Source organism: Plutella xylostella, chromosome 24 (genome assembly GCF_932276165.1).
Source record: "Plutella xylostella chromosome 24, ilPluXylo3.1, whole genome shotgun sequence".
NCBI classification, from domain to species: domain Eukaryota; kingdom Metazoa; phylum Arthropoda; class Insecta; order Lepidoptera; family Plutellidae; genus Plutella; species Plutella xylostella.
Window position 1 is genome coordinate 2,163,795 of NC_064004.1, and position 27,900 is coordinate 2,191,694.

General features: G+C 41.0%; 3 protein-coding genes across 3 annotated transcripts in view; all 3 read left to right on the forward strand.

Moving 5' to 3' along the window:
* The first annotated feature begins 2,950 nt into the window (after positions 1–2,950).
* Positions 2,951–4,183, forward strand: LOC125490456. Its single transcript, XM_048629695.1, has 2 exons — positions 2,951–3,449; positions 4,015–4,183. The coding sequence occupies exons 1-2, from the start codon at positions 3,239–3,241 to the stop codon at positions 4,176–4,178; spliced, it is 375 nt and encodes a 124-aa protein (XP_048485652.1). The 5' UTR covers positions 2,951–3,238; the 3' UTR covers positions 4,179–4,183.
* Positions 4,184–4,635: 452 nt separating this feature from the next.
* On the forward strand, positions 4,636–5,764 carry LOC125490473 (probable E3 ubiquitin-protein ligase XBOS36). Its single transcript, XM_048629735.1, has 3 exons — positions 4,636–4,804; positions 5,208–5,373; positions 5,645–5,764. The coding sequence occupies exons 1-3, from the start codon at positions 4,653–4,655 to the stop codon at positions 5,762–5,764; spliced, it is 438 nt and encodes a 145-aa protein (XP_048485692.1). The 5' UTR covers positions 4,636–4,652.
* A 1,136-nt stretch (positions 5,765–6,900) lies between these two features.
* LOC125490474 (leucine-rich repeat serine/threonine-protein kinase 1-like) overlaps positions 6,901–27,900 on the forward strand; it is a 46,981-nt gene continuing 25,981 nt past the window's right edge. Inside the window, exons 1-32 of the mRNA XM_048629736.1 lie at positions 6,901–6,930; positions 7,254–7,409; positions 7,932–8,049; positions 8,892–9,055; positions 9,371–9,528; positions 10,036–10,182; positions 10,428–10,514; positions 10,699–10,861; positions 11,250–11,423; positions 11,854–11,973; positions 12,327–12,448; positions 12,767–12,958; positions 13,220–13,310; positions 13,713–13,866; positions 14,228–14,325; positions 14,859–14,963; positions 15,398–15,539; positions 15,930–16,017; positions 16,332–16,446; positions 16,670–16,744; positions 16,847–16,995; positions 17,897–17,966; positions 18,523–18,639; positions 19,065–19,143; positions 19,463–19,587; positions 20,152–20,239; positions 20,678–20,800; positions 22,664–22,998; positions 23,632–23,826; positions 24,339–25,111; positions 27,080–27,213; positions 27,540–27,663. Coding sequence (XP_048485693.1) covers positions 6,901–6,930; positions 7,254–7,409; positions 7,932–8,049; positions 8,892–9,055; positions 9,371–9,528; positions 10,036–10,182; positions 10,428–10,514; positions 10,699–10,861; positions 11,250–11,423; positions 11,854–11,973; positions 12,327–12,448; positions 12,767–12,958; positions 13,220–13,310; positions 13,713–13,866; positions 14,228–14,325; positions 14,859–14,963; positions 15,398–15,539; positions 15,930–16,017; positions 16,332–16,446; positions 16,670–16,744; positions 16,847–16,995; positions 17,897–17,966; positions 18,523–18,639; positions 19,065–19,143; positions 19,463–19,587; positions 20,152–20,239; positions 20,678–20,800; positions 22,664–22,998; positions 23,632–23,826; positions 24,339–25,111; positions 27,080–27,213; positions 27,540–27,663 — 4,811 coding nt within the window. The remainder of the gene's footprint in view (positions 6,931–7,253; positions 7,410–7,931; positions 8,050–8,891; positions 9,056–9,370; positions 9,529–10,035; positions 10,183–10,427; positions 10,515–10,698; positions 10,862–11,249; positions 11,424–11,853; positions 11,974–12,326; positions 12,449–12,766; positions 12,959–13,219; positions 13,311–13,712; positions 13,867–14,227; positions 14,326–14,858; positions 14,964–15,397; positions 15,540–15,929; positions 16,018–16,331; positions 16,447–16,669; positions 16,745–16,846; positions 16,996–17,896; positions 17,967–18,522; positions 18,640–19,064; positions 19,144–19,462; positions 19,588–20,151; positions 20,240–20,677; positions 20,801–22,663; positions 22,999–23,631; positions 23,827–24,338; positions 25,112–27,079; positions 27,214–27,539; positions 27,664–27,900) is intronic.

Here is a 27,900-nt window from a genome sequence, read left to right on the forward strand (position 1 = left end):
TAGATAATTCTTTTAATAATTTCACGTGTTTGAAATTAAATTCTTCAATATTTTTTAACAAAAATCCTATACAATAGTTTTATCGATTAAAACCGGTTTTTTGTACATATAATGAAACGTAAAGTCGTGCTTAGAGGCATCTTGATTAAATACTTAGCTAAGTACGGTTTGATAAAAACTATGTTCGACTTGTGAAACGTAGAAAACCTAACCCCCTTATTCATAGAAAAGTTACAATACTTTTTAACTAATAAACTGTTTTGTCCCTCTCTGTCAAAGAACAAATTGTTCTTTGTTGGAGAGGGACAAAACAGTTTATTAGTTAAAACGTTGTGTAACTTCTCTATGAATAAGGGGGTAAGTATCTACTCAACCATTGAGCAAATCTCTACTGAGATTTTCTTGAATACTCTATTCTGAAACCGGGTGTAAGTCATTTATAGGTCACGTAAAAAACACAGATACACATTGCGAACGTATTACACCTCTCTTGGCCGGTGATTCAAGACACTCACCGAATAAGCGATCGTCCAGTTCAGGGTAAGGCGAATGTTACATAACAACCGCATGTAGGGCTTCTGTCTACGACTTTACCTATAGATACATTTAGCAGTGCGAGGCTTAATCAACATGTATAGGTATACAAACCTAGAGTCGTGGTGGTTTTCGTGAGGTCGTAGGTTCGAATCCTGCCATGTACCATTCTAATGGAATGAATTCTGTAGAAATAAGTAATTTAAGCACAATTATACCACGTACTCTTACGGTGAAGGAAAACAACGTGAGGAAATTTGCGCATCTTGATTCTAGGTAGATACAATGTATCTGATACATGCATACCAAAGAGCGATGGGCAAAATGGGTTGGTCTCGAGTTGAGATCACTAAGAGTCCCCTAGGAACACAGATTTACTCTTATTATGATAAAAGTTTCGGAGTGGTGCTGCCCTTAACAATAAAGAAGTTATATTTAACGTTTATATAACTTGTGCGTATCCCCAACGCTGTACGGGTCTGTTGTCGACGTAGATAAACGTCACTAGGTTAGGTTTATAACGATTCGAGATAAATACGACGCTGTGACTGGTACACGCGCATTAACCATTTGCTTCCCGAAGTCGTGATATCGCGCCTGACAACAATAGATTTATATTCTTTATTCAAGGGTTAAACGACTTTGCTGACGTGGATAGCGAACCCGTGCAGCGGAGACAGGTTTAGCTTAGTACATACAGAGAACAATAGCCCGACAACTGCAAAGTGCAACCCGACACTTGCGCGTAATCCGCGTAACTTGTCTGTCAGTGTACTTACTTACACATGACACTACATATTATTATACAGACTAGCTGTTCCCGCGCGCTTCGCTTCGTCTTAAAAAGTTTTCCCGTGGGAATTCCGGGATAAAAAGTAGCCTATGTTCTTTCCCAGGGTCTAGACCGTATGTATACCAAATTTCATTCAAATCCGTTCAGTAGTTTTGGCGTGAAAGAGTAACAGACAGACAGACAGACAGACACAGTTACTTTCGCATTTATAATATTAGTTAGGATGAGTCTTTCGTAGGTGCACATCCGGAAGTAGGTCAGAGAGCTCTACATTCTGAATAACTTTTGTTATCAAGACCTTCGAATCCTAACTAATATTATAAATACGAAAGTAACTGTGTCTGTCTGTTACTCTTTCACGCAAAAACTACCTAACGGATTTGAATGAAATTTGGTATATATATGGTCTAGACCCTGAGAAAGAACATAGGCTACTTTTTATGCCGGAATGCCCACGGGAAAACTTTTTCAGGCGAATCGAAGTTCGCGGGAACAGCTAGTATTATACAGGGTGTTGCAAAAAGGGTATACTAAGCCGAAACCTACATGTGCAGCATGGTATATCTAAGCCTGAAACTGAAATCAGAATATGAAAATACGCGAAAAAAAAAATTCATTTTCCATAGAAACTTTGTTGGTCACGTGACTTTTTTACTATGGGAAAATAATTTTTTTTTCGCGAATTTCCAAATTCTGATTTCAGATTCGGGCTTAGATATACCATACTGCACATGTAGGTTTCGGCTTAGTATACCAATTTTGCAATACCCTGTATAAGTATTGGGAAGTAGATTTCTTCTTCGTGAATACCCCTACTTCATTACAACAAAATAAAACTTATTGGTAATATTTCTTTCGGATGTGCACCTACGAAAGACTCACCCTGTATACTTACTTACACATTAGGTATACTATTCAGTTACATGCTCCTTACTCGATACACGTGTCGCGTGAGGAAATGTAGGAGGTTGTGGTTATTTTTGCAGTTTTACATAGGTACTAATGTATATTAGAGACCGGGATTGCTCACTTAGCAACAGGCGTTGGTAGGTATATTTATTTATTTATTTATTTATACTTTTATTGCACAATATACAGAAGTAAATATGTACAATGAGGTGGACTTAATGCTAGAAGCATTTTCTACCAGTCAACCTGCAGGAGGTACCGGGAGCAAATTGTATTGGAGTGCAAAAAAAAAAAAAAAGTACTTTACACGATTTTAGAAAGAGGTATACTTACTTGTTTCTGTTGCATAGTTAGCTTTGTCGCAATCTACGGTGGATTCCCCTACCAAGGGAAATGACACTAATAAAAATCCACTTTTTTTAATTGTACATAATGTACTTAGTTGCTTATTTATTGTTGGTAGTAGATTTCGCCCAAATGCGAAGCCTTAGGTAGATCGTATGGTTGCTTAACTGTCACCTTGGTAGGCAAACGAGACATATTAGGTAAAACCACCTAATTAGCTTTTGAGATCAGGCGGTTACGTAAACACGAATTGAATTTATTATTCCTTAAATATATTTTATAGTGTAAGTACAACGTATATTTCATAGACAAACAGGTAGGTAGTTACCTAAGTACTTAAAAACGGACAGGTCAGTAACTAGGTAGTTAGTTAAAACAATAATATATGTAGGAAATAATCTCAACGACAATCAAGGTAAGAAAATAAAGGTCTAAGAATATTTGAATAATGAATTCCCACAGTTTTTTAAATGTTTACCCAAATGAATCTATAGCACAAAATTACATAAAATACAACTAAAGTATCTAAACAAGTGAGTTAAACAAAGCAAGTGCCAAAAATACGCGCAAACCTAACTATAAACTATAGATAGATTAAAAAGTGCAATAAACCCAACCATAGACTCGCAACTTCCGGTGCGTGCAAAAGAAACAAAAATGAGCGGAAACAGATTTGATAATCGAATGCTGCACCGCTTCCGGTCGCTTCGTGAGCGCAAACGTCCGCCAATGGTGGAGAAGCTGAGACAGCGTCGGCTGTCAGAAGAGAGACAGAAAATAGAGATAGAGCAGGATGACGATGTTGATGTCGCTTTCGACGTCAGTCTTTACTTCAGTGACGATATGGCGGATCCTTGGAGAGAAAAGGGTTTGTTTTTTGTTGTGTGACTTGTATTTATTTCAGGATTTTTGTGTTTATCATTTCATTACCCATAGCGAATAATTTTCCTACTTCTGCTGGACACAAGTGCTTTTACATCTAGTGCGCCGCATATCTTTTCTATCCTCAACCCTTCTCACCCCCCTATAGCTACTTGTTTAAAGCCTTTAAAAATATGAAGTGCATAATAATATGCTTACGACTGTAATCCCTGAAAGAGTAGTTAGAGCCGACTCGCAAGCCCCCCAAGCTCGCTTTTCGTTGTAAAGTATTATGATGTCCTCACCGTATTTCCTTTGTAGAATGAACTTATGATACACATCTCCAATCTATATGTGCAGGTTTCCTCACGATTCACGATGTTTTTCCGTATTCACCGTAAGAGCGATTGTGTACACAATGTACTTAAATTCCAAAGAACTCATTGGTAGTTACAGGTCAGCGCCGGGATTCGAACCCGCATCTCTGGTTTGAGAAGCGGGCGCTTACCCGACTGAGATACCACCGCTCTTATAAATACTAAAATATCTAACCTCAAACCCTCCACCCCCAGATGCCATCGAGCGCGAGCGCCTCTCCCTCCACCAGCAGCTCCGAGACGTGGTCTCCTCGGGCGACGCGGCGCAGCTGAAGGGGCGGCTGGCGGCGCTGGGCCGGCAGGCGGGGCTCGTCGTCAACATGACGCCCGGCGGCGCCAACACGCTGCTCTACATGTGAGTGGACTGTGGACAGAAACAAAGCACTATCGCATCCTGTTTAGACGACGGCTGGTTTACCACAGCTGTTCTACCGGAAGAACGCTCAAAAAGAAAGAATGTTCTTCTAGAAGCTCGATGTTCGAAATTGAAAGAAACAAAACAGCATCGAATCTGTGGTATGCGATATATCCTATGGAGATATCAAGTGTGGAGGAAATGTAATCTATACAGGGTGCTGCAAAAAGGGGGTAGGTTTCGGCATAGTAAACCCTTTTTGCTACATCCTCTATATACAATAATCTATGCATGAGCTACCAATTTTCCTTCTCCAATGGCGTGGTTTGCCAAAACCATGCTTCAGCAAGGTTCGTTTCACTGAAAAGAGCGCTTACTAGAACGTCAGCACAGTTCGTCAAAAGCGCCGTTGGTTCGCCAAAAGGTTCGTTGGTTACTTCGATAAAAGAATGATTCTCCTAAAGCTCGGTTTCCTAGAATGGTTCAGCTACTAGTTCCACCCAGTAATGCTAGTGGCGTGGTCTCCTCGGGCGACGCGGCGCAGCTGAAGGGGCGGCTGGCGGCGCTGGGCCGGCAGGCGGGGCTCGTCGTCAACATGACGCCCGGCGGCGCCAACACGCTGCTCTACATGTGAGTGGAGTGTGGAAAGAAACAAAACAGCATCGAATCTTTTTCTAGATTATCCTACTTTGGTACCACGGTTGTTTCGGCGACGGTGTCTTTACCGACAGATTTCTGGTCCGATAGCACGGTTTATCCAAAGCACTGGTAAACGGCGATTGGGTCATTTAAAGAAAGCTTTTTCGAAGTCAGGTTTTCAGACATCTTTCGAAAAAAAGCTCCCTACAAACGGAGGGTTACTCTATACTGACGTACGTACGAGAGCTGTCGTGCAACCGGCATGTTTAATACAACGAGATAGAGTCGTGGCTCGCGCAGCAACGCTCTGAAACTTAATTGTTTTTCGTAATGTAGAGTGACGCCCCTGGCTCTGGTCTTTCACTTGCTAATATGTCCCCCCTCTCCCCCTCAGAGCTGCAGAACTAGGCAACGCACAAGCGGTCTCCTACCTCCTGGCGGACGGCGCCGACGGCCGAGCGCACCCGATCACGAACTACTGCCCCCTGTATATAGCGTGCTACAGGGGGCACGTGGATGTCGCCGCCTTGCTGCTGGCTTACTTTCCTACTGCCGCTCAGGTATGGTTTTTGCTATTGTATATCGGATTTATGTTGGTTACATAGTAAGTATTTTAAGATATATTATGAATAGTGGTGGCCTGAGTAAGGAACCTTGTGGTACGCCAGATTTTATATGAAGTTCTCGAACTAAATATTAGCGTTTTGTAATGTTTGATTCTTTACCTTCTTACCTCACATTCTTTCCATGGCGAAGTGCCCAAAAAGTCTCAACTATTTCGTTATTTTTCTCTCTTATTGATATAAATAAATGTTTTTATTTCATCCACAGCAAGAGACAGTAGAAAAATGGCTGCCGCTCCACGCCGCCTGCATCGGCGGACATCCGTCCATAGTCAACCTGCTGTTAAACTACTCCTATCCTGAGTCTATGCTAAATACTTATAAGTGAGTATCAGGTGGATTAATTTAAACATTTATTATTTATTAATTTTATAGTTTAAACACAGATTGCAGAAAAGTTACTATGCAGGCACATTCAATCATCTATTAAATACCTACGAATTTCATACAAGATTTTAGACTGTATCAAATTGCAACAGTATTGAATACCGGCCGGAGCAGATATAAGTTCTCGGGACAGAGATATAGAAAATTATAATGAGCACCTTTGTATACCCAGCAAGGAAGTATGTCGCGGCTATTAACCATTACTCTGCTTTGAGCTCGTTCACTTATAAAATTTCAACCTAGTATTAGTATAATTTAGGTACTTATCTAAAAAACTTCTTTCTTTTTTACACAGAGACCCTAAGGGCCGCCGCTACCGTGCGGCTTTCGACATTAACGCGCGCGACGTGAGCGGTCAGACCGCGCTGTACGTGGCGTGCACGATGGGGAACGCCGAGTTGGTGGAGGCCCTTACGTCGCACACTGTGCCGTGTTTACAGGTTAGAAACTATTCAATAGTCTTTAATTCAATATTACTATTGTAAAGAGAAACGTTGTTTATTTACACAATATTTGAATATTTAAACAAGCCTGACGGAAGATATAGAAGAAGAATGAAACAGCAAAAACAATAGCCATATTCAACAGAAGCTAATTATTAATATCATCCAACAAACCTAATAACAACCAGATTCTGCCCTCGACCTTTGCCATCGTACCACTCTACGTAGGTACCTTTCTAAGCTCAAAGGAGGATTTTAAGACGTTCAGTATAACACATATCCTGTAGGTTGGCTGGCTGAAAATGCTTTTAGCTACACTTATATGTCATATATGTGTACAAAAGGTATACTTTTAGTTCAAGAATCCCCATGCGAAAATCTTTGTGAATGTCTCTCTGGCTATCCCATGACCAAAAAGTTATGTACCTATGAATATCTTATTTATCTGTTCTTTACTCTGTATACCTGTTTATTTTATATACTATGTATATTCCAGGAGGAGGGCTCCCCAGCGGCGGCAGCGGCGTCCCCCACCAGGGCCGGTATATCCATGGGTATACACGCCATAGTCACACGACTGACCGGCCTCACTAATAATACTAAACATGTGAGTATGAGATGTTGATAATTTACAATGGTATATGAACTATACTACAAACAAGAAGTACCTGCTGGTATTAGTTTATTACTTATACTTATTTCGTCATATTATTATGTAGTACAATAGTTATCGCTAAGGGCGTTAACGAAAACGATGACTTCATAGTTCCTGGCTACCAATACTATCCAAAAATTGCCCCCGCATACTGTATTGTTAACTGTTTAGTGATTAGTGCCTTGTCATGAGTACTACTTCTAGTACATATTAAAAATTTCACTGTAACATGCATGAAACTAAGTGCTAATTGTAAATTCAATTTTAGTAATTGTACACTTTTTCATATTAACTTAAACTTCATTCTCAATAACACCATGTTACCTTTATAGGATGAAGAGAACAGAGTAAAACCAATCCGAGTGGACCTCGGGCGGCCTGGCGACTGCTGCCTGGCCGCCGCCATCAGGGGGGGTCACGTGAGGGTGGTCAAGATCCTGCTGGCCAACGGAGCGGACCCGGATGGACCGGCCCAGCCGCCGGATAAAGTGAGTATTGTGTTTGGTAAATGTTGATAGCTATATAAAGAATGACGCCTGCTGCCGCTACACGGGTTCGTTATAATTGTCACATATCGCGATTTGCCTAAAACACGGAGCGAGATTAAACGAGTAATCGGGAAGACTTCTCCAGGCCAACTAGAATGCTATCAAAGTTGCTTCTTTTTGATCTGGACAAATTAAAAAAATCGCATGTTTACTGACACGAAAGAAGAAGAAGATCGTCGTTGATAACAACCCCGTGTAGCGGTTACTGAATGGAATAGATTCCAAAATGTTACACTCGCAGAAGTTGTATATTATGTCGGGTGCATACATTGATAGCTTGCAATGGGAACGTCACTAATAATTTTCCATTCTGTAGAGCGATATCTTCTGAACTGAATTTGAAAATATTTTAAGATTAATCGATTAACATCATTTGTGAGTAACATAGCCTACATTCAGTACCTAAGATAACGGAAAAAAGTAGAGATTCAAATCCTAATACCGAAAATTTTCTATCCCCAGGTGCTAACAAACGTAGACTCGGAGCGCGAGTCCCGGCGCCGGCCGCGACACTCGTCCGCGTTTCCGGGACGCAGCTCCACCTCGCCCTCCCCGGCCCGGAGCAGCTATAGTAGCGACCGTGAGTCTGTACTATATGTATCTAGTACATTTACTGCTATAGCCGGTGAAATCCGAAATCTCTACTACGAGTATAGCTGTTGTATTTCACGTAAATCCATCTTACCCGCTCCCTCACGGAGCAATATTACTAGTAGCGATACATCCGTACTGGTATACAATAGTATAACTACCAGTAGTGCGAGTCCCGGCGCCGGCCGCGCCACTCGTCCGCGTTTCCGGGACGCAACTCCACCTCGCCCTCCCCGGCCCGGAGCAGCTATAGTAGCGACCGTGAGTCTTTACTACATCTAGTACTTTAACTACTACCACAGATTGACTGACTGACTATAAGGTTAATAGTAATACTGTCTTCTACTAGTAATACTTCTATTACTCCGACCGAGTTATTTATTTATTTATCTCAACTGGAACACCAGCAGCTTATACAAGTAACATTTTTAAAACAGATATTAAAATTAAAATTTCGTTGTAGACGCCAATTAAAGATAAACCGATAAAGACGGGATAGTGTTATATTATGTCATCTTTATTATGTGTGTGGCATTCCTCCGCCTTCCCCGGACGTAACTCTACCTCGCCGTCCCCGGAAAGATGTAGCAATAGATGTAATAGGGACTTTTTTGTGACATTAAGATACGAGTAACACTACTACAACTAGTGAACATGCTACAAGTAGTAAGAAATTTAGTAAAAATACAGTTTGTTAGAATACAACTACAAGTAGTAACACTACTACTATAACTAGTAACACTATACTACAAGTAGTTTAACTACTACTATAAGTATTAACATTTTTATTGGCCCTTATGTTTCTTAATCTATACATTTCTCACCCCTCAGGTGACATCCCCTGGACACCGCTCTCCATAGCAGCCCACAACAAGAGTGTCCAACTAATAGACATGTTGTTGGCCCGAGGGGCGTCCGACGCCCAGTGCGCGGCGCTCCGGGAGTGCGCGCGGCACCGCTTGGAGCCCTGCGTAGCTAGCCTGCTGGCCACTAAGGTAATAGCATTATGCTGAGTCAGAAACCTTTTGCTAAAATGATAAATACACAATCATGTTGGCATAAACTGGACCCGTGCGTCGCTAGCTTGTTGGATTTGGATCTATACTTTGTAAAATATAGTAAGAACTCTGTGACAGCTGTCATATCCAAACATTTTATCTGTCATTGTTATTATCGTTCTTTAGGGGAAAATTACTTTATTTCCCAGGCATAAGCATCTGTCAATCAAATTTCATAGTCCAACTAAAATCCTACCCCGTACAAAGAAAATTATACATATATATTTTCTATAAATCATATTTTCTCCACAGGCCTTCCCCGACCCAGATTACAAGATAAACAAAGCAGTAATAACAGAGACAGTGTTCAAGGATCGTCGGGACTCCTCACTCACGTACAACTCTCTCTGTCCCACCACGCCGGTAACGCTGAACTGGCGAGAGCTGAGGTGCTCTATGGCTAAGATACGGTGAGATTTTTGTTCTATGACAGGGTTGAAAATCTTTTCTTCAGAAACTTTCTTCATCAGAATTAGTTTACTGCTTTACTTTGTAAAAATACAATTTGTGTCTATACGTTTGATCGACAAATTCTTACGCCTTTAATAAAGTTGGTTTTACCTTGAAAACAAAAAATAACAGCTGCCATAGGGCTCATGCTATATTTTATAAAAGTATAGGCATAGGCCTCTGCTGAGGAAAGCCACAAAACTCTGTCCTAGGCCTTCCTCATCCTCATCCAGCCTCTACTACCTATAAACCACGTAAAACGTTTTTCTTCTTTCTATATTTTTTATATTTTTTGCACTCCTTTTTACTACTCTTTACCTCCTGTAGGTTGCCTTGTAGAAACATAAATGATCATTATTTCTTGCGGTGTTCAATGATAGCAAGAAAGAAAGGAATAGCTTTTATAGGTTCTGAGATTGATATCGCTAGTATAAAATTCAAGTTCTAACCATGATTTCTTTATCCAGCATGAACTGGATCCAACAAGCGGCCCTCCACGTGAACCCCAAGCTGGGCAGCGCCGCTAGCGCCCTCTATGCAATCACTCGAATCGACGTATCCAACAATGAACTGAGAATATTGCCGCCGGAGCTGTTTGTGTTGAAGAGTTTGAGGTTAGTGTAATGTTTGAGGAGATAGATTTGCGACTGATTGAAAATGTTTGACGTATAAATAGTGCACTTGTGCCCTCTACGCGATCACTCGCATCGACGTATCGAATAACGAACTACGGATACTGCTTCCAGAGGTGTTTGTGTTGAAGAGCTTGAGGTCAGTGTAATGTTTGAAGAGATAGATTTTAGATTTTAATAGGTACATGTGTGAATGCTTAATTTAGTGGTAGCTTGTAGCATACTAGTGCCCTCTATGTGGTCATCTGTATCGATGTGTCGAATAACGAACTGAGGATACTGCCGCCAGAGCTGTTTGTGTTGAAGAGCTTGAGGTCAGTGTAATGTTTGAAGAGATAAATTTGCGTATGAGTGTAAATGTTGAAAAGTAAACTAGCTCCCTTTACGGAATCAATCGCATCGAAGTGTCTAAATGCATAAATTGGTCAAACATTAGTGTCTGAATCTTCACATTTTATATTCCCAAACATAAAATCTTTACTGAACCTACCCCCACAGGTACCTAAACGCAGCACAAAACAAGCTAGAACGCCTGCCTACCCTCTCGGAGCCTTTTGAAGAAGACATTGAGGCGAGCAAGACACGTCGCATGAAGAAACCCAATAAGAAACTACGCCCTGCCGTGTATAGTGCTCCTGTGTTGCAGGATTTGTATTTGCAGGTTAGTTCTTTGTTAGTATTGAGGGAAAATAGGGATGTTATGAGGTGGAAGAATGTGTGTCTGTGTAACATAGTCAAATGGTTAAAACGTAAAATGTTGTGAAATTGAAGTAAGTATGTGTGTGTATGTTTAACAATTATTGTCTAAAGTGACATTGATGTTTTTGTGTAGGTTTTTTAATGCGTTTTGATGTTTTCTTGCTTACTTAATTTATGTTGACGACAGTATGCCTTTGAAAAAAAGCCGGAAAATAATGCAGATTCTTATATTACCATGTAAAGTATTTTCAGAATTCTGTTTTCACACACATCACATCTTCATCTTTCAGTCTGTCTCTGTTCTCCAATAAACTTGTCAAAACAAGCTAAACCTACCTCTACGTCCCCAGGACAACCGTCTAGAGGAGATCCCTCCGGAACTGTTCAGTCTGCCCAATCTGGTCACACTGGACATCTCGAACAACAAGCTGCGTACGCTGCCCTACGAGATGTGGACCGCGCCGAGACTGAAGGATCTGAATGCAGCCTTGAACCATTTGAAGGATTTACCTCATAAGGAGCAAGTGAGTTTTTAATTCGGCACATGCTGAGCTTGTGCCTTTTTGGCTCTCTGGACCTGTATTTTTTTATTTTCTGTTTTTTTAATATTGTTTCGTTCTGTATTAATATTTATTATTTATTTTTAATATTGTAAGTGTTTCATTATATTGAAATGAAAAACAAGACCACCTTAGACAAACAGTAGGACATATAGCGTGTTTACACGGCATAGGTCATTCATAAAAAACACGTTTGAAGTGTGTCTCCATGATGACGTATCGTGTTATTTTATGGAAAATAATCGAATCCAGTAGTGGTTGGATGAGAAATACATAGTGTTTAAGAGGCCTTCATGCTTCAGTGCACTTGTGATAGGTGATGATGATTTTCCTGATAAATGAGTGCAATATTTGTGAACATGAATTTGATACGTAACTCTTTTTATACCTTCAGAATCAAGTGGACGGCGCGTCGCCGTCGTGCTTGCTATCTCCCTCCGACTCGTCGTCTCAGCTCAGCGCGTCTCCGTCTATCGGACAAATGACGCAATTCTCATTCAACAACTCGCTATCGGTAAGTACTTAGTTTAGATCACAAGTGTGTGGTAATGAAATCCGATATAAATTTAGGTGCAGTAGAGGATATTACCACCCCAATCCAGCTATTGAGACTATTCAAATTTAAACTCTTTATTAAAAATGATTTTCCATCTATTTTACTGCATTTCATTGTGCCCTCATTTTTATGCAAGGTGTTGCAAAAAGGGTTTACTAAGCCGAATGGTGTTAGTCAGGGGGTCATTCTGAACAACTTCTGTTTTGAAAATTACGTAGTAAGTATTTATATCGATAAATATTGTTTTAACCTTGTAATTGCACTATCCATATCCATTGCACTGTCATTAACAATAACAATTTTATCATCAGAAATCATCATCCCGAAGTCCATCGATAGAGCGCAGCGTATCGGAAGCAACTGTCGATGAAGATGATGATGATGAAGACAACAGATCTGTGATAGTGCCCGCCAACAGGGCTGGGAATGCTACGTAAGTTACATGTTTTAAAATTAGATTTTTCTTAAATATGACAAACAACAGAGGTCTCAGAAAAAATCCTTGTGAAACCCCGAACGTAAAACCTGTTAAATTCTATATGTACATCCCAATTCAATTTATTTTAACAGCTGGACAGAATCTAAGCGGGTGCACACATGGCGAGGGGAGGTTGAACCAATTTACCTACTCGCCGCTAGTTCAGAATTAGATTTTTCATAAATATGACAAACAACGGTGGGCTCAGCAAAGATCTCTGTGGAACACCACCTAAATTATATGTATATTATCGCAATTTTTCGTTTTTACCAGCTGGACAGAGTCAAAACGCGTGCACACATGGCGAGGTATAGTCGAGCCGGCGGACCGCGGCACCGCAGCGCCCGGGGGCTCCCCGCTGACGTCACTCAACCTGTCTCACAACCAGTTCACTCGCGTCTCACCCGTGTTGGCTTGTGCGGCGCCCGCGCTGAACACGCTGAATATGGCTTATAATTCACTCAGGTTAGTCGTTTGTTATAATGGGGGTTGACGGAAGTGGCTTCTTACTTATACTGACGCTTCTAATTCCAACTGTGCAATCGTTTCAGCTGACTCTGTTTTAGGTAGTCAGCGACGAAACAGTTTATTTCTAGTGTTTGTTACTGGCAAAGAAGCCTGTTCACATATTATAATAATAAATATTTTCAAATCTCGCGCCCTGTGTTACATAAGAAATCAATCTAGGTATGAACTATTTTTAAGTATGGTTTTTTTTCTCAACAGATCCATGTCTTACGTTACGTCATACCCAACGAGTTTGAGGCAGCTAGACCTGAGTCATAACGAGATAACCTGCTGGCCCAGTTTACCGCAAGTGAGTATTACTTCATCGTTACCATCATCACATGCTGATCAGCTTCACAACCATCTGCTTTGGATAAAATTTGTCCACAGAAACAATTTACAGCACATAGTAAAAATATCCTAATTATCGTCCACTGCTGGACATATCTCAAGGGGTGCCACAATATCAGAGTATTTTAGAACATCCTCGGTCTTCTTAATGATTTTTAAAAGCATTAAAAAAAAATCCAAATAATACAGGCCCCAATTTAAAATAGCCTCCAGCGCCAACATCTTTCGACTTTTTAAAACCTTCACCTGTAAATTTTCTAATAGCAAAAAATGCTCTCCAGAGTAAACAACTTTTGGTTTTCGTACGCTTTATATATATGTAGTGTTTCTAATAGAAACAATGTTTTTTCTCATCATGTAGCTGGAAAACTTCAGCTCTGCGGAAGGGGATCCTTTAGCCTGCTACTGCCGCACGCCAGCCGTCTCTGCATCATCAGGTAATGGGAGCTATTGTAAAGCAAATACACTCAAGAGCAATGAAAACGTTCCAGTGGAATATGGAATGGAACTGACAGGTGAAACTTTTTCATTGCTCGCGAGTGTAATAAATTTAGCTCTGTAATCAACCGGTTTTTTTTCAGTTCTGTCAATACATTCTTCTTCTGTAAGTGCCTCTCTATTACTGGAGGTTGACGATTAGCTCTGCATACTACTTTCTGGTATTTGCTAAACGTCTGCTTTTCTACGCTGGTCCTACCTATAAATCTGTATTCAAAGGATTTTTAAGAGGCTAACGATGGCGTTAGACTATTCACACATTTGAAGAATGAATTTAAAAATTCCCCACCATCAAGCCATATTCCAAAGATCTCAAATGCATAGGCAGGCAAAAATATTAAATCATTAATTTATTTGACGTTTCTATTAACTTCTCAGGCGCCGTGCGGCCTCGCTCCGGTTGCGTGCGAGAGCAGCTGCTGAGCGCGGCGTGCCCCGCGCGCCGGCATCTCACGCTTGAGGGGTTGAGGACTTTGGTAAGGACTTCAAAATGTATACATACATGCTTGTTTTTTTTATAGAATATGTGATAGAGCACTTGTAATTAAAATCAAAATATTTACTGTAATCAACTGCACATTTAGTAAAATATATTATGAATGCAATTCCGACACAAACAGTTTATTTCTAAGACTCGTGAGTGGAAGATAGATTATTCATGAAATAAATGACACAATAATTATTAAGTACTCTATAACTAAATAATTAACACTAAACTAGAAAGCAAATGCTGGAAGATAGATGAATGTAATTATATTTTATCGATTGAAAGTTTTGCTGATAATTGTACATTAGGACTTAATAATAATAGGTAGGTAGGTATCTGCTTAAGATATGATTACCCCATTTGGCTAGAAATCCCGTAAACGGCTTTTAGCTGGACGGTTTTAGAAGCCTGATTGTAATACATAGGTAAGTATTCAAGATGCCTTTACAAGAAGAAAGACGGAGAAAAATGTGGAGTCTGTCTAAGCAAGTTGTCCTTATGATGATGATGTATTTATTGCAGATCCTAGCCAACAACATGCTGTCGCGCATCCAGCTGACGACGGATGACGACGGCCACATCTCCGAGTCCACCGACGACTCCGCCGCTGATGAAGATGATGAGTGGGTGAGGAGCATTTTATTATATTCACAACTCAAGTAATTTTGTTGTAGTCACTTAACCCCTTTAATCAGTGGCGACATCTACAATAAATACGCGCAAGCACCATAGTCAAGATATAGATCCTTCAAAGAGATATCAAAAACGACTGACAGATGGCATGAACAAAAACAAACAAACAACATAATAGCAAATCGTAGGATTCAAAGAATCGCCTTGCTTAATCCTCGAGGAGGATCCTCGTTTTTCAATAGAAAGAAGTATTCACTATTCTTCGAATACCATACGACAGGGCAATATAGCATTTTCGTAAAGTTTATTTTTTTCTGCGTTTTATACAAGTTTAATACACATTAATAGGTTCTTATAAATATTTACTGCTAGTGCCTACTTCATGTTTTTTAAAATACTTTTTTTCCTAAATCATTTTAAAATTTCAGAACACCGGCTCCAGCCTCAAAGGACGGCTACTCTTCCCCCTGCTGTCCATGCTGGATGTCTCAAGCAACATGTTGCGAAGTATACCGCCTTCCATACACGCGCTGACTAACCTCGCCGTGCTGAATATTAGCGGGAATAAAGGTATTGGGTTTTCAAAATTAGTGTTACACATTTTACAGTTGTTCCATATGACATGGACAGACACCGTTTAAGGTGTCTGTCCATGTCCAACCACTATAAATTGGCTTAGTTTATACTGTGTTTTGATATACGTGCTTACCAACCTGGCATTATTGAATATTAGCGGGAATAAAGGTATGGTTTTTCATAATCATTATGACACATATTACACCTATTGCATAACCCACTGCCTATATGTGTGAAGCGGGAAGATTTGGAAATAACTTGCCGTTCTAGAGGAGGCCCATCACATGTCCTGCAGTTCAGTATTAGTTTTTATTTCTATAAATGTGCGTTTAATCATACATAAAAACCCCAAAACCCCTGATTAATTGTCAATAATATTGCCAGATATAACGGACCTGCCGCCGCAAATGGGCCTGCTGTCGCGACTGTGGAACCTCAACACCGTCGGCTGTTCACTGCAGGAGCCACTCAGGTAGAAATAAAAATAGTTTTTAATCCTAGCCTTTTGATTGGTATCTTAGCACATAATTATTACATCCTTAAATCCGTCTACCATTTGAAGTGTAATTTTCTTGCGGTTTCTGTATGTATTCATGGATCAGTTTGAAAATCATTGTTGAATCATCGATGACTTACACAAAATCTTCTAGCTAGACAAGTGCATATTTTATGTAGTAAGACAAGTGTTACTAGCTAACATTTTGAGCATAAAGTATAGTCAACAGTCATTTCTTTGATAGCAGATAGCGCATTCACATTATATAAATAACTTGTTTTATTTTTTAGATCAATGGTGCAGTCCGGTAAATACAGAAGCATGGACATAGTCGGGTATCTGAAGTCGGTGCTACAAGAAGCGCGCCCCTACTCCACTTGCAAGCTCATGATTGTAGGACTGCAGGTGTGTGATTGTGTGTTTTACTGGAGTGTGAAATAAGTGCACATAAGTTGGAAAATTATATTGTATTCAAAAACTATGGATGATTATTGGCTCATACCGATGCCATTTAAAGTGTCTTAAACCGTCAGTGTGTTCTGGCACTATATTTTTTTATAGCTCTTTTATTTGTAAGCTCTTCTAATAGACAAAATTTGATGTTTGTTTGAAAATTAATTTGTTTCAGGGTATCGGTAAAACAAGTCTGCTAGAATGCCTACGACAGGAATCCGCCATCGTTCATAGAAGAAAACCAACGGAGGTATATTACACATTTCAATAAAAACAAATCAAAACCATCTTTACAAACATAACACTTATCATCCAAAATTCATTTTAACAAACATTACACTTGTCCCTACAGCACTGGGCTAAGCGCATGGGCAACAAGGCCGCCCGCCGCGGCAACATGTCCACGGTGGGGGTGGATATAGGCACCTGGATCTACGAGAAAAGTCGCTCTAATCGACCCCCGGTCACGTTCAGGACTTGGGACTTTGGTGGGCAGCAGGAGTAAGTACTGTCAAATTTGAAGTAATATTTTGTCTTTTGTTGCACACAAATAGCAATCACTAATCATAGTGTTCTGAATGAAAGAAAACAAAAGTAATACGATTTAAAACAAACTACAGATAAGGGAAGAAAAGATACATAGGTAGTGATGGTGATACAGACTGGCTGCCTAAGTCCCAGTTTCACCATACTCAGTTAGATCATAACAAGGGATTCGTTGTAGACTTTTATTTATTTATTTACTTTTGACACTTCTGTCAAGAATTTAATATGGAGATCACGGATGACGGATGGCATTACAATGTAACAGTTGTGTTAATGATCTAACACACTATGGTGAAACTAGGCATAAGCCTTGAGTCGTGAGTCTGTTGTATGCAATAATAAATTCACTTGTTTCAGATATTACGCTACACACCAGTACTTCTTATCGCGTCGGTCCATATAATAATAATAATAATAATAATATGTGGGGACATCTCACACACGGCCATCCGACCCCAAGCTAGGCAGAACCTGTGTTATGGGTGTCGGACAGCTGATATATCTACACAAATACATAGATAGATAGATACTAAATATAAATATCAACACCCAAGACCCGAGTACAAATATCTGTCTTTAAACAAATATCTGCCAAACTATATACTTGGTGGTGTGGAAGGTGACCGACGGAAAGGCAGGACTGGCTGGCGCTATACAGTGGCTTAGGTAGAGTGAAAATTGCTATACAGGGTGTTACTAAGCCGAAAGGGGCTGACTGTGAAATGTTTATATACGAGTACATACAGTCGCTCGCAGAAGTGAATTTTAATATCAAATTTTCAAGATTTGAAAGTTCTGTTGATAAATGTGTCTGTTTTTCTTTGCCTTAAAACTAATTATCATATTTATTTTTCAGATCTATACAAGCGCGGGCGCCCGGTTCCCCAGTTATAATGGTGGCCACACACTACGATCAAGTGTCTAATGTAAGTACTTGGATAATTCACCTGCTATCGTACCACCACCTTATTGCTAATATGAGAATTATTATTGCGTTGCTTATCGGTCAAAAGTGACATAATTTGTATGAATCTGACAGGAGTGTGACAGATAAGCGGTACTGCTAAGGGTTGTTGATTGCTAATGTATCGGTAGTGGTAAGGCAGCTAATACATTTTTGTCTTGGATGGCCAATATGGCAACAAGTAACAATAAGTAAGTTGGTGCTTTAAAAGGTCTTTTTTCTTTCGGCCGTTAAATAATAAGCCAGATTATGTGTCTTGTTATGTATTTCATCAAGTAAATCAAGAGTAAATAGAAAATATGTTTAACTGTCCAAACGGGCTTATTATATTTCGACGACTGTAGGTAAATATCGAAGGAGGTTATAGCTGTGAGTTAGGCTAACCTCAATACTGGCCTTTTACTCCAACGTGCACCGGTTAAACAAAAATATACTTACCCTCGGTGTGATGTTTGCCAACGTGAATTTCAGGTTTTAAAACCATCACTTACATTCACAGAGTAAACTATTGTCCACAGAGTACTCTCCCAGAGAGCGAGAGTCCGGAAGCGCTGCAGCGGCTCATCAGATCCTCCATCATGGGGGCGCCCGACGCCGACAAGATGGGCCTCCCACGGGTCATGGACTCTGTTGAGGTATGACTGGTATTTTAGATGACAAATAGGGATAGTAGTAGTTTTCTTGTAAACGTATGCGTTGTTTCTGTGTGTTATAAATAAATTAATTTTCTTTCTTTATTTAATGAAAGCTCCAACTGAAATTCTAAACTAATCTAAATAAAAATGCTAATTCGTTGCCAATTAGAGGAAAGTCTAGTATTTTTGTAAGGTAAAATTAAATTTTATTGTCGCAATGACTGTTATTAGGTACTTACAGTCAGTTTTTTGTACCTTCGCAAACTGCCCATATTTTTTTTATTGAATCATCGATGCTACTGATAAACTTGACCGTAGGTACAATTTGAAAGACTAAAATGGCTTAATAGAATAATTTAGGTTATTATAAACGCATGGAGTTTATAATAACCTAAATTATTCTAATTTGATGTTATTGTTTTTAGGTTTCCTGCAGCACACGCCACAATATACGACTCTTAGCTGACATAATCTACACGATCGCTTACAGTGTGAAGCCGCCAGGTAAATTATCATATTATATACAATCTACATAACGCAGCAAAAGTAAATAGTCTTACGGCCTACGCTGCGATAAGCGCGCATTGGTCGATTTAAAATACCTACCAGGAAGATTGTTATACCTACACACACAAAAATGCAATCGATGATATCTTAACTAATATTCTCACGAGCAATTTAAAAGTTCCACACATAAAATGCAAATGACCCCAATTTTTTCCGCTTTGGAGCAATTTAGCGCTATTGTGACTGGAAGCTTTTAATTTTTCGTGAGTGTATTATCAGGAGTTTAATTAATTATAACATTATGCTAACCTTCCAGGCAGCAAGGAGCCTATGCTCGAGCAACGCGTCCCCTGCACGTACCTGGCTCTGGAGGAGTGCGTGGCGCACCTCGCCGCCGAGCTGCCTGAGCCCGTGTTGAAGCACCACGACTACAAGAGACTGGTGTGTGAAATGTGACGATTTAACTTTACCAGTAATAGCGGTTTCTTAAGGCTACGGTTGATGTTGAGTATGTTCTGCTGAATAAGAGGCTGGTACTATTATTATTCAGAGTGTTGCAAGGAGCCCATGCTGAAGCACCACGACTACAAGAGACTGGTGTGTGAAATGTGACGTTAAACTTTACTATTAGCTGACTGCCAACCTCCAATTATGTAGAGGCACTATAAGAAGAAGATTGTAATGCACTAGGTGTGTGTGTAGTATTATACAGGGAGCTGCAGGAGCCCGTGTTGAAACACCACGACCACAAGAGACTGGTGTGTGAAATGTGACGTTTCAAATTTACAAAGTCGGTCCTGGCAATTCTGCCAGCTCTGGTATTCACCATCGCTGTTATTTAATAATAATCATAGCATTATGCTGAGTCAAAACCCTTTTGCTAACATGATAAATACACATGTTGCACATACAGTTCTTTGACAGTATACTGATTGAGTTGCAATAGATTTAATTTCGTTTAAATATTTGGTACAAGTCACCCTAAACGTTTTTATGTTGTTCTAGGTCACACAATACATGCAACAGAAGGGGATGCGCCTGTTCCGCGACTCTGCTGAGCTGCATCAGGCCACCATGTTTCTACATGAAAACGGTAAGAAAAGAACCTACGGTAATCTTATTATTTTAAAAGATTCAATCACAGTTAGTGATATTAAATGCATTGTTGTACAACTCTACTTTATACAAAGGTTATTTCTTAAGAACGCCATTTTTACTTGTTTGTTATTTAAGATATTTGTGTCAAAGAATTGACAGGCATCAGTAACCTATTTTTCTTTGTTTTTTTTCGCTGTTTAACTAGCGCCTTCTGTTACTAAATGCCAGATAAGATAACTCTAATAAGCTACTTTCACAATTAACTTTGTGTCCCTCGATCGCTGCAGAACTTTACCAACTTTTTATACAGAGTGTTGCAAAAAGGGTCTAAGCCGAAACCTACGTGTGCAGCATGTTGTAAAAATTTTGCGAAAATTCATTTTCCATAGAAACTTTCGGCAGTGTCGCCACCTAACCTTATTTATCTCCCCAGGTGTATTACTCCACTATGATGACGCTACACTAAAAGAACTCTACTTCCTGCGGCCGCAGTGGCTGTGCGACGTGCTGGCGCATGTCGTCACCGTGCGCGAGGTCAACCCCTTCGCTAGCAACGGTGGGTTCATAATTGTAATCATCATCATCCATATCATCTTCATTGTCAAAATTAGCTTCATGTTTATCATTATCAACATCAATACCATCGTTATTGTTAAAATTACCTTCATTGACGCTAAAAATGGCAACCAGAGACACAAATTACTGGAAAATTTGTAAAAGTCAGTCCTCACTTTATCGTGTCCACGCATGGTCATGCGTTTTGTTATTTATTCATAGTGCGAGCGCGCCCGCGTAGGTTCATATACCTCACTGTGATTCATAATGACGACCAGCGCTGATAAGAGTGATAATGATAAAAATCCTATCATAGTGAACGAATTCCTGACGTTTATTCAAAATCGAATAGACAAGCTGGACGACTTGACAATGACACAGATTTGTGTGTCGCATTTTACTGACGAAGAAATCGAGACGGGTAAGAACATTCTATACAGCAATGTTCTTCATGACGGAGCCCGCTGTATTACTAGAAAAGGTGAGGACAAAAAGAAAAAAAATGTAAAGGACGTCTTAAAAAGAATGAAAGAAACTGAACCCGAAATGCATCCGCATTTCGTAGCTAAGAATTTAGACCGGCTACCGCCCGTAACCCTAGACCATATTGACGTTACGTGTCTTATTAAAAAAATGACATGTATAAATGCAGACATGCAAGAGATACGCCGGAATACAGTTTCCAAAGACGAATTGCACAATATTCTATCCGAGTTGCGACAAATCAAGTCAGACCTACAACAAAGAGATTTAACTCCGCAATGTAATTTGACTCATACAGTTCAGACCTATAGTGATAATAACACAATTAACATAACGAAGCGGCAAAATTGTATCGGCGCAAAAAATAAAGGCAAGCCTGCCGTGCGACGGACGCCGCAATCGAACTCGCAACCGGTTTTCGAGGAGGACTCAGTGGCGGCCGGCTCAGCCGCTGCCGCGAGCCCGCCCGCGCCCCGCTCTCCTCCAGCGCAGCGCTCTCCCCCCGCGCCGCGCCCTCCCCGCCCGCTAACAGCTGATCACCGGCCCACAGCGCAGCGACTTAGCTATCGGGATATTGCGATGAGTCAGATCTCAACGGTTCACGCCAGACCGCTCAATGACGTCGAAACCAGAAGCCTTATTAACGGGGATGATGGGTTTACTCCCGTAGTTCGTAAAAAACGTACGAAACAAAGGAACATGCGCGGTTCTTTGGAGCAATGTGCGCGGCTACAAGTGGCGGAACCGAGAAGTTCTATATATATTTCTCGTCTGCAAAAACACATACTAAGTAGCGATATAGAAGCCCATATAAAAGATCTCGGGGAGGAAGCCATATGTGTAGAACAACTTAAGCAGCGTACCGAGACTTCTTTTAACTCCTTCAAAGTGGTTATACCGACTGCTAAATTGAATGTCTTCTTAGATAAGAACTTCTGGCCTTTACACTTGGTGTACAGAAAGTACGTCGAAAGTAATGCCTACCGCGCCACCAGTAAACCGTAATGGATGTACGAACTAAGATCGAAATCGTTACGTTTAACTGCAAGAACATAAAGCGATCAGTCCATCATGTTCGAGAGCTGTGCCGCGCCGCGGACATCGTGCTGCTGGATCGAGGAGACATGGCTGCTGCAGCATGACCTCGGGTTCACTGACCTGATTGATCCTGACTTCAGTACCTTCGCGAAGTCTTCAGTGGACACCTCAGCAGGAATACTCCGTGGTCGGCCGTACGGTGGCTTAGCTATCATGTGGCGTAAGTCTAAGTGTGCTAATGTGCGTGTGATAGATTGTGTGAGTGATCGATTGGCGGCCATTCAAATTGAGTTTGATGGCCGGCAATATCTAGTGTTAAATGTCTACATGCCGTGTGACAAAGATGAAAATGTGCCAGAGTTCACCGATACACTGTCGAACATGAGTGCCGTGGTGGAGGAGTGTGACGCCGAGGCGGTCTACATGATGGGAGACTACAACGCCCACCCTGGCACCCGCTTCAGTGAGGAGCTCCTGGCATTCTGTCGTGAGCAATTGTGGAATTGCACTGACATCGACATGCTCGGGGCAGACTCGGGCACGTTCACCTTCATCAGCGAGGCCAATGGCGCCCGGCGCTGGCTGGACCACTGCGTGACCAGCTGCGCCGCGCGGGCCACGGTGCGCCGCGTGCGCGTCCACCACGACGTCACCACCTCGGACCATTTCCCAATGTTTGTACAGTGTAATATAGGTACAGGTTGTAATAAAGTGTATAAAAATAAGTCTAAAATATCTCATGGCATCAGATGGGGTACCCGAGATCAGGATCAAATTGATAAATATGGGAAATATTGTAAAGATAAATTAAGTCAATTGTATAATGCAACTAGTCAAACATGTGATATTACTGCTAAGTGTATTGATAATTTGTATATTAATTTTATTGATATTTTACAGTCTGCTTCTATCCTTAGTTCTAATATAACCAAGGCTGGTGCACGAAAACGAAAATGCCAGGTAACCGGCTGGAACTACCACGTTCAACATCATCATCAGCGGGCTAGAATTTGTTTTAAGATGTGGATAAATTTTGGTAAACCCAATACGGGTAAAATTTATGATGAAATGCACGCTAGCCGGAAAATATTTAAGAGTAAATTACGCTGGTGCCAAAATAACGAAGAGATAATTAAAATGAACATACTAGCACTACAGAAACGAAACAAAGACTTTAATAAGTTTTGGAAGGGTACTAAAGCTCTAAGCTACAAACGAGGGTTGCCAGTATCTGTAGAGAATGAAAGTAATGAAGCGGCCATTGCGGACATTTTCGCAAACCATTTCAAAGTCGCTCCTCTCAAGGTACAGTGTGTGCCCGATGCGGAGGCAGCCCCGTCGCCCGCGCCGGCCGCGCCCGCTCCCGCCCCCGCCCCGCAGCCCCCAGCGGCCGAGCTGCGTGTGACGGCGGCGAGCGTGGCTCGCGCGGTGCGCTGCATGACCCGGGGAAAGTCCCCCGGGCATGACTCTCTCAGCATCGAGCATATTCTGTACGCTAGTGATGAGGTATATAAAATATTGGCTTTAATATTTAATTATTGCTTAGAGCTTCAGTACCTACCGGATCTTATGATGAGGACGGTGGTGGTTCCAGTCATCAAAAATAAAACAGGAGATCTCTCGAGTGTGTCAAACTATAGACCTATTTCCTTGGGTACTGTCGCTGGCAAGGTGCTTGAACGGCTTCTGCAGCCCGAGTTGATGAGGAATGTTAAGATCAGTGACGCGCAGTTTGGTTTTCGTCCTGGTCTCTCAACAGACTCTGCGATACTGAGTCTTAAGCACGCAGTCAATTACTACAAACATAGAGAAACTTCGGTCTATGCATGCTTTTTAGACCTAAGTCGTGCTTTTGACTTGGTAAACTATAACCTGCTCTGGTCGAAGATGTTAAAGTCTAAGGTTCCTTCTGACCTAGTGTCTCAACAGACAGACACTGGTATGAGAACCAAACTAACTCTGTACGATGGGGCGACGCACACTCTAGTGAATATAGACTAGAGTGTGGCGTTCGTCAGGGAGGGCTGACCTTTCCGGACCTCTTCAACCTTTATGTAAATGACCTGATCGAGGAGTTGAGGAGCACCGGCATCGGGTGTCACGTAGGGGATGTATGCTTCAACAACTTGAGCTACGCAGATGATATGGTGCTCCTCAGCCCCTCGGTCGGCGGATTAAGAAAGCTCATTGCTGTGTGTGAGAGATTCGCTAATAGTAATGGTTTAAAATATAACGCCAAGAAATGTGAAGTAATGGTATTTAGAGTGGGGAGAGGTCCGGAGAGGATACCCCCGGTCTACATGTATGGCTCATCGATTCGGGTTGTAGATAAGTTCAGGTACTTGGGTCATGTGCTGACGGAGACCCTGAGTGACGACGCCGACATGGAGCGCGAGCGGCGGGCCCTGGCGGTGCGGTGCAACATGCTCGCACGCAGGTTTGCCAAGTGCTCTAAGGATGTAAAAATTGTGCTCTTCAAGGCCTTTTGTCAAACGTTTTATACCTGCCAACTATGGATTAATTACACAAGGAGAGCATACAGCACCCTTAGAGTACAATACAATGACGCACTACGCATATTGCTGAGACAACCGCGCTACTGCAGTGCGAAGGCCATGTTCGCCGACGCCGGGGTCCCCGACTACTTCGCCGTGCTGCGGCTACGGGCGGCGTCGTTCTGGGACCGAGTCCGGAGCTCCAGCAATGAGCTGATAGCAGCTGTCGGCGACGATATTTATGGAAATGGGTTCATTAAGCACTGGCTTTTCGTGCACCAGTCGGGGAATAAGAAGTAGGCGAATGCATTTAACATTTTTATAATTTTAATTGTAATTTGTCCATAGTTTTATTGCCCCTATACAGCACTTTATTATATTTTTATGTTTATTTATTCAGTTTTAAATATTGTACTTTTATTGTATTTACATATGGGTTTATTTTGTGATTTTAATTTTAATGTAACAAATGATGACCTGAAATAAATGATTATTATTATTATTATTATTATGTTTTCTTATATTTTCACTCTTTTTGGAGGTTTATTCCCTATCTCACGGGCGTAAGCCAAGTGAGGAGGGCCTAATTTTGGGATGAAATGACGGAAGTTGTGAGGAATTTTCTGGTGATGCGGCATGTGTTTAATATGGTGGCTTTTTGTAGGGTGTAAATGATAGATTTTGGGACGTTAATGGTTTCCAGGCTATTTTTAAGGGTTTTTGGGATGATTCCAGTCGATGATAAAACTATAGGGACGATATGAATTGTTTGGGCGCGCCACTGGGTTTTAATTTCTATTGCCAGGTCTTGGTATTTTGATAACTTTTCTGTGAGTGTAGATTGGATGTTGTGGGTATTTGGAATAGCTATGTCGATGATGTAGACTGTCCTGTTTGATTTATCTAGAAGGGTAATATCAGGTCTATTAAAATGTACAGTTTTATCAGTTAGTATGGTGCGGTCCCAGTAGAGTTTGTAGTGGTTATTTTCGTGAACGGTTTCAGGCTTGTATTTGTAATATGGAACTTTTTTCTCTATGAGATCTGCTGAATATGCTAGATGTTGGTGAATTATGGAGGCTACTTGGTCATGGCGGTGCTTGTAGTCAGTTTGGACCAGACTCTTGCATGCCCCGGTTATGTGCTGTATTGTTTCCGATGCACTTCTACATCTCCTGCACAGGTCAGTCGGTTGGTTGAGGTCTTTAATTATATATTTCCTGTAATTTCGGGTAGCAATGACCTGGTCTTGGATGGCGAGCATGAATGCCTCGGTCTCCGGGAACAACTCGCCTCGCTTGAGCCATGCGTTCGACGCTTCTTTGTCGACATGTGCTTGGCTCAGATCGGCTTTGTGTCTCCCATGGAGGGACTTTTGTGCCCAAGCTGCCATCTTTTGATCAGTTCCTACATTGGATTCATTTGGCTGACTATCTTTACTGTGAAGGTTCAAAGGGGTAAGTTTATGATCAATATTTGAGACAAATTTGTGAAGAGTAGATTGTTCTGCTTTTTTATGAAAGAAACACCGGAGTGTAGCTATCTGTTTGTTGTGCAAATTTTTTATATCGATAAGACCTCTCCCACCTTCCCCTCGAGGCAGAGTTAGGCGCTGAGAACATGTCTTCGGGTGGTGTTTTCTATACTTCGTTAAAGTAGAATTCACAATACACTGTAGTTTATTTAAGTCCGTTTTTGACCAGTTTATGATGCCGAAAGAGTATGTTAATATTGGGATGGCGTATGTATTTATTGCTTTAATCAGATTTCGTGAGTTAAGCTGAGTATTTGAAATTTGTCTTAATCTTGATCTAAATTTATCTGTTAATATGTGTTTTGTTTTTTTCTGTAGTATTTGGTTTGATTGATGAAATCCTAAGTATTTGTATGTATCATTTTCATCCATTGATTCTATTGTTTCTCCTGTAGTTAATTTATATGAATTTGCATGAACTTTACCTCTATTAATCGAATGAATTTTACATTTGTCAATTCCAAATTGCATTTTGATATCTTGGGAGAACTGTTGGGTTATGTCAGCGAGCTTGACACTATTATTATTATTATTAAAAGCCTATAGAGCAATACACTGCTACGAGTATTACATACTTATTTATAAAGTACAGGGTATTGTAAAAAGGGTATAGTTACTAAGCCGTAAGAGACTCAGTGGGTCATTCTGAAAAACTACTGTTCTACGAGTTTTTGAAATTCGCGTCACTCCCTTTCGAGTTAGTACACCCTTTTTGCAACACCCTGTATAGCATGAGCATGAGAGTATTACTCCACTACGACTCGGCGACGCTGAAGGAGCTGTACTTCCTGCGGCCGCAGTGGCTGTGCGACGAGCTGGCGCATGTCGTCACCGTGCGCGAGGTCAACCCCTTCGCTAGCCACGGTGGGTTCATCATCTATAGCATCTTCTTCATTGAAATTAGCTTCTTGTTTATCATTATCATCTTCCATACCATCTTCGTTAGCGAAATTAGCTTAATTGACGCAAAAAAGACGACCAGAGACACAAATTACCAGAAAATTTGGAAAGCCTATAAAACAATTCACTATACTTTTTATAATACAGGGTGTCGCAAGCGGTATACTAAGCCAAAAGAGACTCAGTAACTCAGGGGGTCATACTGAAATACTTTCATTCTTGAAATTCGCGTCACCCCCTTTTGGGTTATTACACCCTTTTTGCAACACCCTGTATAGCATGAGCATGAGAGTGCTGCCACTACGACTCGGCGACGCTGAAAGAGCTGTACTTCCTGCGGCCGCAGTGGCTGTGCGACGTGCTGGCGCATGTCGTCACCGTGCGCGAGGTCAACCCCTTCGCTGGCAACGGTGGGTTTGTGAAGTATTTGCGGGTTAGCTTAGATTATAATAAATAATAGAAATATGTATATGCTTGTTTGCCGCCATTTTATTAGTCGTCTGACAAGAGGTGACCATAGACTACATAGAGGATGACCATAAACACATCATTCCTCCACCTTTAATTGTAAAACTAAAATATAACCTAAAAAACTTGTATACAAAAATATCATAGAAAATATTGTATAGAAAAACATGCACCTAATAAAAC